The 12,623-nt window shown below is 39.1% G+C and overlaps 1 protein-coding gene across 3 annotated transcripts; it reads right to left on the reverse strand.

Moving 5' to 3' along the window:
* Positions 1–713: 713 nt before the first annotated feature.
* On the reverse strand, positions 714–12,135 carry unkl (unk like zinc finger). Of its 3 annotated transcripts, none has more exons than XM_085783812.1 (16): positions 12,063–12,135; positions 11,198–11,407; positions 8,979–9,155; positions 8,294–8,427; positions 8,021–8,156; positions 7,792–7,909; positions 7,549–7,633; positions 7,193–7,359; positions 6,595–6,783; positions 5,760–5,810; positions 5,497–5,674; positions 4,030–4,119; positions 3,676–3,912; positions 2,993–3,180; positions 2,611–2,868; positions 714–2,426 (listed from the first exon to the last, which is right to left on the reverse strand). In XM_085783812.1, exons 1-16 carry the CDS (start codon positions 12,125–12,127, stop codon positions 2,271–2,273), a joined length of 2,439 nt encoding a protein of 812 aa, XP_085639938.1. In that variant the 5' UTR covers positions 12,128–12,135; the 3' UTR covers positions 714–2,270. The 3 variants fall into 3 exon arrangements, with proteins under 3 accessions (XP_085639938.1, XP_085639940.1, XP_085639939.1); XM_085783813.1 differs by having other exon boundaries at positions 2,197–2,426; positions 2,993–3,111; XM_085783814.1 differs by lacking the exon at positions 6,595–6,783.
* Positions 12,136–12,623: the final 488 nt, after the last annotated feature.

A 12,623-nucleotide genomic window follows, 5' to 3' on the forward strand; every position in this document is an offset into this window, starting at 1 on the left:
CCGAAAGAGCACCACAACCGGGGAATGAGTGGGCGGGCGGTTGGAAGGGAGACAGGAGGGGTTTCATTTCTATGGTTGAAGTCAGGACACAGGCACTGACAATGCTCGTTTTTCAATTATCCTCCGCAGAAATACTTAATGGGATTGGCCAAATACACTGGCATATATTTATAGATATATATATATTTATATATATATATATACACATAGTCATACACATGTCAATGTTCCTGCAAAGTTAAACAAGACACATTTTGTAGAAACCTGTGCACAAGCTTCAACTACTTGTGTTTAACTCTGACAATTCTACACATATCCTTTTCAACTAAGGCAAGGCACTTTAGAGTTAGAGGCCGATATGTTCTAGACAAGGTCAAGAGGCTAGATTCCTACAAAAAATCACCATTTCAGGCTTTTAGCAAATACAATACATGCTTCTCTAATGGCTCGGCTATATAAATCTCTACAAAACAAAACAAACTGATTGAACAGCCTTAACATGTAGCATGTGCCTTACTGATATTACAGCTGCTGGTTATGCCTAAAATACATTTTAAATTTGCACTTATTTGATTGAAATTTTATAAATCTAACTATGAAAGTAGAAACTATTAAGTACTTTTCTATGAAATCTTAATAATATGTAGAACCATGCCATGATTTAACAATAGGAAACATGAAATATTCAAATTATGTTTCACAGTACACACAAATGCTTCAGACATTAGCTTATATATATAGAAAAAAAGTATAAATCTACAAAAAAAAGACACAAAAGAATACCTACAAAGCAGCTTAAAGCAAATTTCTATATACCCTTTAATAAAGTCCCAGGTCAACAAAGTGCTTTTAATAAGAAATCAATCTTCTTCAGAAAGTTGGTCAAATAATGATGCTTGACTGGTTGAATTAAATGTTACTGAAAATGTGGGCTTTAAGAAAACTGTGGCTTTACTTAAAGAGGAACACTGATGGACTACAGCATCTGTGTGTTTCTGATTCACTGCTACTGTCATATGAAGTCTGTGCCATTGGATACTTTGGCCTAATATTATTATTTTGTCCATTAATTACTCTCCACAGTATTGAATGCATGAATACAAATGTGTTCATTCCTGAGAGCACGGGACTTCTTTACATTGTAGTGCTTTCTGATAGAATAACATTAGACCATCACTTGACAGTTTTAGAAGCGCCGTGCTCTGTGAAATTATGTGAATACATACTTTTTGTGTCTAGAATCCCAAACATATTAAACTGGAGAACAAAAAGAAAAGAAAAAAAAAGGTTTCCTCTTTAATTAAAGAAAAATCAGCTTTGAGGTTTTGCTCATTTTATGTTGAACATCACCGGACCTGTTTGTAACTGAGCTCAGAATTTCCTAGCAGCACAGTTTTGAACATCTACACAGTGATTTCCTTGCATTTGAGATCCCCAAGCTGAAATGACACTGCTAATTGTGGTGAACTACTGTATCATGGCCTTTTCTCCAACTCTGGAGATCAGCTCCTTAAGGATACAATTGTTCAGCAAACTTTTTCCACTTAAGACAGACAAGGACTGAGTTTTTTTTATACGTAGTCTAAAACTTTTTAAAGACTATTTTAGTACATTTCCACAGGATTTTTTTTGGGGGGTGGAAGTTGGTGTTGAAATGTCTTCACAGTTGCTCTGAGCAGACTTTAAGTGCATTAAGTTAAGAAGTTGCTGCCTCAGGAGATTAGAGGTTTATCCACACTTATACCAAAGTGCAGTGTTAAGTATTACCAACCCATAAACAGCAAGCCGCACGGCCAGAAAAACAAACTAACACTCATTAATATCTGTATGTATTAAGCTTTAAACTGAGTTTATTGGTCCTGTTTGCATTGTTTTTTTTTTTTATTAATTTCATATCCACTGTAAGAGCAATATGTCATATCTTGTTTGGAGAAATCTCAACTGCACCTGTGTTTTGCCAAAAATGTATGAAATGTAAATATCTCGGAGGATTTGAATCCTGATTGAACATTTGAGAAGGGGGCAACGCAAGGTAGAGAAAAGCTCTCAGGTTGATGGAGGTTCACATAAAATGAGCAAAAGCTACAATGATTGAACTCCCTGTATAAAACCTGATTTGTAATACTATTTGTTTTGTCAGTCAAACATCATTTTGTTCTAAATCAATTCAATCACTGTATGAAACAGACATTGCTATTTAGAAAATGTAATATCTATTAGTAGTTTTTCAAAGGGCTAATTCTTTAAATAGTACCTTGAGTAATTGTACATCACCACTTCAATATTTTCGTTCTACAGTAGGGACATTCTGTTTTACTAGGTGCACAGTTCTCACATAGTACATAATGTTGGCAAGGCTGCAGAACAATGCAACGATCATGCTTTTGGCAAACTATACATTTCTTTGACTGAAGCTGATATATTACCTGTTGGGGAAGAAAAAAGCGAATATCAGCCGCAACTTAGGAAAATTAACAGTTCATGCAGACTTTTCAAATATGCATGCTTGATGACTAAGTGCGCAGATCTGAATGCTACGTCTGATAAACCATTTCAAAAACTATGCAGGTGCTACGAGTGAAATGCTGTGTGTGATCTAGACTTTCTTACCCCGTCTATAAGGTCTAGGTCATTACGCAGCTGACTCTGGATGGAGTGAAGCTTTGACAAGGGGAGCTGGTCCAGCTCGCCGTAGCTACGCAGAAGAGGTGTTCCAGGGCTGCGACAGAGCACATCAAAGTCCCCTTGGAGCTCTTTCAGCTTGCGCTCTGTTTCCTCCCATTTCTGTTCCGCCAGCTGCCGCTCCGCCTCGGCTGTTTTTGCTTGTTCCTTTGCTTCATGAGCTTCTTTCTGGCATGCTTCACACGCCTGGAACAAAGGGGAATCTTGTTATTAATAATAATGGAGGAAAAAAAAAAAAGGGAATAAACTTGGCATCTGTGAAGTCATTTTAAAATCACACGCAGAGGAAGAGTTCATTTATAAGACTGACCTGTTTGACCTGATGCCAGGCCTCCTCCCATTGTTTGATCTTCCTCTTGGCCTCGTCCAGCTCTCTGAAAAGCCGGGCCAGATCGGTGCTGCTGGTTGTGGAGGTTAGGCTGCTGAAAACTGGAGACGGACTCGGGGAAAAGCTGCCACTTACAAAATCCCAAATGCTGCTGGCTCCTCCGTTTAAGCCTAGGTGAGTGATATGTGGGCATGAAAGTGAAACGTTACTCTTGGGTTTGTGCACAACCTTAGAGCATTTTCATTTAAAGCATTTAAAATGCTTTTAATCAGCCTTGACTGGTGTTTGTTTTGTTTTTTTAAGTAGCTTTGAGACAATCTTTTATGGCCATTTACAGCTCTATGTTTTGATTCTGGGACTCCATTATCTTATTTATCTTAAACTGCCTGTTATGCAGCTTCCCAGTTGAGCCTCTCTCTTCTGATTAGCTGCACAACTGAAAGGACCAAGTGTACATCTTCTTACAGTTTTGGAGGCTCTGAGAGGAAACTGTACAACTGAGTAACTCATAAGTATCATAATTAGAAATGTAAACTTCAATCATCTATACTTGTTCAGAGCAGTTTGATGACTGAGTTTTTGGCTCATAAATAAAGGATACATTCATTCATTGTCTGAAGCGTGAAATCTTAAAATGTGAACATCATCTGATGGTATCAGCTTACCCAAGGAGTTCTGGGAAGAGGAGGTGGGTGTTCCCAGGAGGCCGTGCTCTTGCTTGGCTAACATATTTGAAGGTTGCGTCTGCTGTGATACCGCCGCAGACAGGAGGGACTGTGACAGGGACTGGGAGAGGGAGCTCAGCGGGGAAGTGGAGAGCGATGACGAAGAGTTGAAGGAGGAGGATCGTGCCAGGGAGCCGGGAATGTTGACAGGAGCTGATCCACCTAACACCCTTTGACCTGCGCGGGGGAGGGGCAAACAAAAAGTTGCTGTAGCTCTTTGATATAATTCCCCAGGCAAATACTGTAATGATGCGTCCATTTCATGATCTGCTTTAACAAACTGCGGCTCCTTACTTGCCAAACCAACACTGTTGTCCTGCTCCTCCAGCTCCTTATCAAGAGACGCAACACTAATGTCACTGAAATTGATGTCCAGGGCAGAGCCTGAGGGAAAACACACAACATGAGTGATGTTTTAAAACAACAATACAGTGGTGTTTTTCAACCTTGGGGTTGGGACCCCATGTTGAGTCACCTGAAATTCAAATGGGGTCGCCTGAAATGTCAAGTAATTGAATTAAATTGAATTATTGATAGAAATATATTTTTTAAACTAATTAGTGTGACTGCTGAAGCAGTCACACTATTGTTCTTCTGTTTGGCCATTTTCTTCCGCCTTTTTACGGTCTTCTTCTAGTCCTTCATACTTTGTGCTATTTCAACAATTCATATATCAAAACGTGCAGCTTTTTTTGAACTTTATCGGCATTACTTTTCTCTTTTTAACTATTTATACTTTTTCAAATATTTAACTTTTTCACAAAAAATCTCACATTCATCAAAGTCTCAACCTCTCTTCTTCACAACTCCACTGTAGTGTAGGGGTTAGGGTGGCTGTTTGCCAACCCTAAGGTCACTGGTTTGAATCCAAGGGAAGAACTCTTGTTATGTTATGTTGAATTCTGCTCTCCTCCCCCGCCTTCAATTGGTTACAGGTGTTTGTTATCTCCTTGATTACTCATACCAGTTTGCAGCACATCATCACATTACAATGAATGACAACAGTTTTGAAAGCAGTGTGCTCTCTGTAGCTGAGTGGCAGAGTAAAGGTTTAGTGATTATATGGTCATGGGTTCGATTCCTGCCTCAGTCTTTTCACTTCATTGCTTGACTTTTGATTCCAATTATTCAGCTGTCATTGGACAGTCTTTGATTCCTCATAGTATAAAGCTCATTGTAACTCAGGTTCTCTGTGGCCATATGGTTAGTGCTCAGCCTGAAATTCACAGACATTTTCATTCTAAGTCATTCAAGCTTGACTCTCAAGCTTTCTTGATGTTGACAGTGTGCAGATCATTAACAGACAACAGTCTCCGCAACTGTGTGTGCACTGTGGCCTAGAGGCAGAGTGGAAGTCTAATGACCATGAGGATGTGGGTTCGATTCTGACCTTGGTCAAACATTTGTATGGTGATCACAGCTTGCACTATTTGCTAATTCTGCAACAGCGTTCAGTTGCTATCAGCAGTCACACCATTTCCATTCTTGGAAATGCTTTTTCTAGTTATTATTCTTTTTTAAATGATGATTAAAAACACCACACACAATCTTAAACAACTGTATTCTATACTTTTACTTTCTCTAATATAAACAGAGTTCAAATAAAATGCAGCATATAAAAATATCTGAGCCGTCACATTTTGATCGACGGGGTTGCCCGAAATTTGTTATGTCAAAATGGGGTCACGAGTCAAAAAAAGGTTCGGGAACCACTGACATACAGAGTTGTACTGGCCCACCGGTGGTTTAACATGCACTTACCAATGACAGACTCCACCGTGTTGCTCCCCGGATAGAAAGGAGTGGCTTTTGCATTCATTGTTGATAAGGTGGTGGGTGAAGAACTATCTGAGCCAATACTAGACGCCAAGCTGGATGTTATACTGGAGGTAAAGCTTGATGCCAAAGGGTTCACCGCTGAGAATACAGTATTTTGTGTCTGAAAGGGGAGCACAGAAGATATTTATTAATTAAACAAATACACTAATTGTTATGTAATTTCACAAAACACAAAAACCACAAACCTGTTTTTCTTGGTCCATCAGTTTCTGATCCAACTGGCCCTTGTTCTTGATCTAGAAATGATCAAATAACAAAACAGCACATTTCAGTGGTATGTAACTAACTATTTAAAGGTATTTCACTCAGGCAAGGCTAACTGTAAACTGGTGACAGGAGCATTACGTATCTCTGATAGCCTTCAAAGATGTGTAACCTGATCATGGAACTAGACTCTTATAGTCATAGAAATTGCAGCCGCAAAACAGTTCAAACTGAATAAAAAGGAGCTGCCCACTCTGATTTCAGGTAAGTGTTAATTACATTTTATATGAGTGGGTTGGTTTCTTTCAAAGTAAGAGGAATTTTTTGGTGTGAAGTTACAAATACTTCTAGCCATGTGTCCAGTGTAAAAATACTAATTAGGAAGTGTGACTGTAAGATTCAACTGCCAAAATAAATATATTAGGAAAGGCTTTTGAAAACAGTCAAATCTCTCAGATAATAAATTACTTAGTACTTTTTAGATTATTCAGCAGTCAGCAATGCCTCTAGGAGGATATTTTAAGAACTGTCACCAAGTTAATTATCTCAGAACTTGAATTAAAATAAAATATATATCAAATACCTATAAAATAGGTGAACTTGGTGATATAAGAGTGTGGATTATAAATACTAAGCCCTGAGACCTTAAAACAATGCAGTTCATGGGAGAGAAATGACATGGCAAATAATGGATGAGACATAAATAAAAGTGACTTTAAAAGAATGACAATGACACAGTGGTGAAGTGCCAGGCCCTACAGTTGTTTGTCAGTGTGGTGTGTTGTTCCTAAAGCTGAAGAGAACGGTTCTGTGTACCTGATCCTCACGTTCAAAGCCCGGAGCTTTAGGATAGTTAGACGTCAGAGATGAGACACTGGATGTGGTGGACTCTGAACATAAACTACTGTTAGTTAAGGATTTGGGCCTGCTGATGGATCCCACTGGGGATAACATACTGTCGCTTCCTGAGCTTGGCGTTACAGTTGAGCTATTAGAACATGAAACCTGAGAAAGAGAAGCGCACATGATCTTAATAAGATGATGATCAATACATTTAATAAATAAAAAAATCAATATTCTGAAAGGGCTATGAAGCTGATGACTAATGAGGTAAACATGAGAATGTATCCAAGATTGAGAACGTAACAATAAATGAGGACTGTTTTTACTGAATAAACTTATTAAAGCTTTCAATGAGAAACTGTATCTGTGGAAATGAAATGTAGAGGAATAAAATAAAATAGTAACAATGACAAATCAATGTATAAAAACATGTCAAACATGTAAAAATGAGAGCATGGTAAAAAAAAAAAGTAAAAGGCTTTAAATTGTAAGAAATGTGTGAACTGTGTGGTTAAACTACTTTAAATCGATCTCTTCTAGAAGGACTGCTGTAACAATAGAGACAACATACACTCCCCACTTGTCCGTTGCTACTGGTTGTGTTGCTGGTGGAGTTTCCTCCACTGTTCCACTCACTGACCGGACACTCTGAATACTGCTGAGAGCCCAGCTGGGACTGGGAGCTCGACTGCATCGCGTTGAGCAGTGAACTCATGGTCTCCTCTGTGGAGGGAATTCCTACAAGGGAATCAAGACGAGATTTTTACCTAAAATGTAACGTATGCATTTTACCAGAAAAAAAATAATTTTCAATGAAGCATAAAAGTAAACCTTAAATCAAATTGCTCTACATAAGCTTCAGCTTTGTGCTGTGAAACATAATGAACAAAACATCATCTGTATGTATGGAACATGTATCAAACTCACTTTCTACATGAGCAAATGCACAAAACGGTCCTCTGGGACAGTATCCAGTTTGTCGCATGTCATTGCATTTTGTAGATTTGTAGATCTTGGGAGAGAGAAAAACAAACCACAAGCCATTGACAGCCAACGTTAAGAAGCTATAAAGTCAACATCCAAAACAATAAAACTTCAATTATAAAACCACACTGTAGTAAAAGGTGAATGCGACTTATCCCTGTTTTAATCTGAGAAACATTCCCTCACCTCTGGGTGAAACTGCTGTTCAGTGCGAGAGTGACAATACTGGCAGCTGTCTCCACTGTCACACTTTGAGGGCTCTCCCCATTCATCCCCATGTTTCACATTTGGGCAAGGTGTTGACCTGCAGTGTGACACACAGGACCAGAGCTCTTAACACATACACACACACACACACATACACACACTGTAATCACACCAACTTAGCACAATTTATTATTTTAACTCATTGTACCTGTATTTGAATTTCCGTGGATTTCGTCTTCGATCTCTACTGTTGTGGTAGTGGGGGCAGGCGTAGCCCTGTCTGCATAGTCTTGGGGGCTTAGTACATTGATCTGTTTTATAATTGGCTAAAACAAAGTTGGTATCTGCGGGAGAAAAAAAGCACAATACACAAAGTCTTAGTATCATTTTTCATTAATTTTGCAGATAAGCAAAAGGGTTTACTCCTTTACAATCAAATGTGGTTTTGCTGGCAATGAATGAAACTGTCAATATTTCTCACCTTGCCACCGAGGGTCCTCTGTCAGAGTTTTCTCAATCATAGCTTGGCTGGCTAATACACCCGGCTGCAAATCAGGAATACCTTCCCCAGACCCCAGCTGTCCATTCTGCAGGGCCTCTTGAGCTTGGATCTCTCTGTGCACAAAACAATGAATGTTATTTTTATGTCTTGTTCCTCAAAAAGCAAAATGTTTATATGTAGAGAGTAACGGAGAATTATCTCACAGGCTCCTCTACAACAACTCTCAACAGGTTCATTTAATGATTTAATTGCAGGTTTTCAGGTACTAACTAATAATTTTTAACTTAATCTTAAAATACTTAAGTAAAGTGACACCTTATACTCAACCATAATAATATAACTCACACTATAGGCTATATCATGAAATATTATCTGAACACGATAACCATTTCTTCATGGTATAATCTGCTATCAGATGACCTCAGCACAGAGCTGAACAAAACATGTTTATTCACCATCAGGTTTGCAGAAATGCATCGAGCCAAGCCTTAAAATCTGGGACAGAAACCAGACTGTGAGTCTGGCAATTCATTAAACCCTGTTCTATACAGGTATTCTGTTTACATTATGTCCACACCGGCTGATTTGTTTGTTCCATTGTGAGGCTTGTGAGTGAAAAGTTTGGCAGGGGAAAAGAGAGGCTGCTATTTGCTGTGTACGTCACCTGATATCATAGACTGGAGGTCGGAGATCATGTGGCCCATGAGCAAAAGCACAGTGGAGGCCATTCTTCACACAATGCCCTCGAGCATCTGTCTCATGGATACAAGTGCCAGTCTTGTAATAGCGTAGATGGTACTTGCGCTCTGTGTCACCAGTGGTCCGGTGTAAATATGGGCAGCTGAGGAAGCAAGGAAATCACTGTGAAATACATCACAAAATATCTGACACTGGACACAATAAGGACGGAAAAAAAATCTTCCTCATGTTGAAATTATGACTGTTCACTATTGTTTTAAACAGCACAGGCAGCAGGTTTGATATGACTAAATTGCACAGGCACAGCACTTGGACATTTAGGACATGGTGCAGACATTCAGTGATGAACATACTGGCTTAGTAAATTGCATTAAAAGCAGATAATTCTGGGTTGCACATAAATTTAATTCAGGAATAATATTCCATTGTGAATGCAGGGCTGACACCCCAGCAATGCCTTTAAGAAATGTATGTCCAATAAGCCTTTTGAATAAAGCAAATTTTCCTTTCTTGAGTAGCAACAGTTGCTATAGCAACACATAAGGTCATACAGAAATAGCTTCCATTGGCGGCAGAGGCATTGTAAGGACTGCAGTTGTTCACTTTCCATTTCTTCAATTTAATTGTATTCCTATGTGGCGCTCAATTAAATGCTCCATCATTTTAAATTCCCAATCACATGATGCATACTGTCTGTATATGCCTGGTGCAGATTAAAAGAGGATGTGGGGGTGGTAGCATTCAGACCCCTTTTGAGGATTCACTAGTGTCTAGTTTCTGTGGCACCAGACAGTTAATCAATACTTATGACAAGGCTTGATTCTTCTCTAACAAAATGTTTTTCTCTAGAGATGACAGAGGTCAAAAGAAGCCACAAACAAAAGGGAACTGGCATGTTTTTTTCAAAGACTATGAAGCAATGGATGAAAATGTTGAGTCTTATCTTTAGAGATATCAAATTTTGATTGCAAAAACACACAGCCCTTTGTTGCTGAATACTTTTAAACAGCTGCTCTAACTCACTGGCTCTGATGAAGCTGTAATACACAATTAAATCCTAGTTCTGAAAGTGTGCATAAATATTAAACTGCAGCAGTTAGCTGACTGAGATTTTTTGATAATTGTATCAAACTATTTTTAGGCGAAACAATAAATACTTTCTTAAATTAATTTCTGTTTTTTGCACTTAAAACTGAATATGGTTTCAATACTTACTTCTGAATGTGAGATATTGGGTTGTATGAAGTGAAAATGATAACATTTTTCATCAAGCAAATAATCTGCAGATTTGTCAATATTAAAATTAAGTGTATAACCCTACAGCAATGCCATTACACATAGTTTTGCAAATCTACACACAAGTGGTAAAATTTTAAATCCAAAAGATTAATCCTCATAATGCAGAAAAATGATAATAAATACCTGTACTTGTTCTTTCAGTGCTATGCAAAGCTTGCCAATAAAAAACATAAACTCTGGTGTATGTACACAGCAACACAGTGGAAAAATGCTTTAGCCTCTTCAGCAACAGGCAAAGAAACAAACACGCAGATCATCCATCAGACTCTTCACCAGCAGCATCATTGCACTGTTGTTACTGTCACCTTTTTTCATACTCCTCTGCAAAATTATAATACCTGGTGGTGGTGCAACATTCTTTTTAGTACTTTTAATATTTATGTCACAGACACTCTTCTTAGTTTTTGTGTATAATAATATTATGGATGTTGTCTGTCTATTTCTAAATAATTTATATCAAATCAAATGCATATTATCCTACAGTTCAATACTTTATATTCTTGTCATTTTATTGACGTTCCTATTCCTTAGCTAATTTTCCAGACTCTTTTCCCACCTGTTTGACTGAATGCTGCTCAACCATACTACAGAAATGTCCAAGTTGGTATAGATCTATATGAACCAATAAAGTCCAACACAAACACAGAAAACAGAGGTATATCCACACATTTCCTCTAAGCTATATCAGGACAAAGCCACAGAGCCCAAAGCCATTTAAGGTCAAAGATGGGAAGACAGAAACACTCATCTATCATCACCTCAGCACCATTCAGTCTCAGACTAATCAGAGCATCAGGCTGCAGCTGCTTCATCATGACACAGTCACGCTGACATTTTCACGGAGTTTGGAGGATTGGTTATGATGACTGGACCGGGGGGACTTACTCATCTCCATCTGGACAAATGCCTGTGGTCTCGTCGTATTTGGTGCAGTACACGTCGGGGCTGTAGTTGAAAGTCCCGTCTCTCCGTCTGATGGGACGCCTTCTCCGCTGGTTGAGAAAATGCCAGTGAAAGCACGTAAAGGGTCGGTGCTGCGTACACTTGTGCTGGAGGAACAACGGGCACTGCTCAGTCCTGAACTCCTTCAAGTATCTGAAACAACGAGGAAAAGAAAAAAGGCTTTGTCAAGAATTGTGTTTTAACGCGACTGTTTTTTAAACGATACGATAAAGGCAATTAAAAAGTTCAGTGTCGTGTTTTGCTTCTGCTGCTGTTGCTGAAGGCTGCTCTGTATTTTGGGTCACTAACGTTAGCTCGGTATTCACAGAGCAAAACACGGAAGTATTTGTGCGTAACGCTGGTGTGAAGCCCTCGAGCGTACGTCTATAAATGTGCGTAGTAAGAGGGAACTCAAAATAAGGCCGAGCTATTTACAAGCAGACTGGTTAGCGAGTTCCTGGCTAATCATTTAGCAGACCGAGTTCACGGTGTAATATTCAACGGAGAGTTCAAAACAATCCCCCAACTCTGTAAAACAGTTGTTAACGGTTCCGGTGACGGTTGGCTGGTCGGTTATGTGATTTAAGACGTCCGCGTTTTTTCCTACATTAGGGCTGGTGTCGTTAGCGTGCAGTCGCTGTTTGCTATGTAACGTTAGGTAGTCACAAAGCCAGGAAAAGCACCATGTTTTTAACGCACACACAAGAGTTGAGGAATGCGAGAAATGCACACGCGCACGGGTGCACGTGCAAGTAACACTTTCGACAACGAGCGATTTCGCCGTTTCTTTTGCAGCAGCTTTACTCACGTATAGTGGGTAGGTTTCTCGGTTTGAGGAGACGCATTGGCCGCCGTTTTCGAAACCGACGGCATTTTCAGTCAAAACAATGAAGTGCGCATGCGCTGAGATCTGTTGCTCGAGTGCGTGCACGTCCGCGCCCGCCTCGCGCGCCAGCGCACTGCAGGACATTGATCAGTGGCGCAGGGGGCGCTGCAGTGCGGCCACTTCTCCAACTGTTTACTGCTCTCATTCTGTATGTTACTACGCCCCTTGAATCAGTGCTGTTTCATTTACAGTGATGTAGATTTGAAACAAATTAATGAAATATATTCCAAAACAACACTGACGGGATGTGTTTTAGATACCCTTGAAACTCCACTTAGAAACACCTTTTGTTATTTCCCCCTGGATATGTTTTAAACAGTTTTGCTAATTATATTGAATATTCACCAATAATAATGTTAGTTAGTTAGTTAGTTATTTTCTGTAATACATGTGATTTCCACATTAAAAATATATATTTATCTGTCCCTATGATCTGGTTGTTATAAACCACAGAAAAAAAAAACCTAAATAAAAACATGTGGC

Source organism: Trachurus japonicus, chromosome 8 (genome assembly GCF_045865225.1).
Source record: "Trachurus japonicus isolate A0001 chromosome 8, Traja_1.0".
Classification (NCBI taxonomy): Eukaryota; Metazoa; Chordata; class Actinopteri; order Carangiformes; family Carangidae; genus Trachurus; species Trachurus japonicus.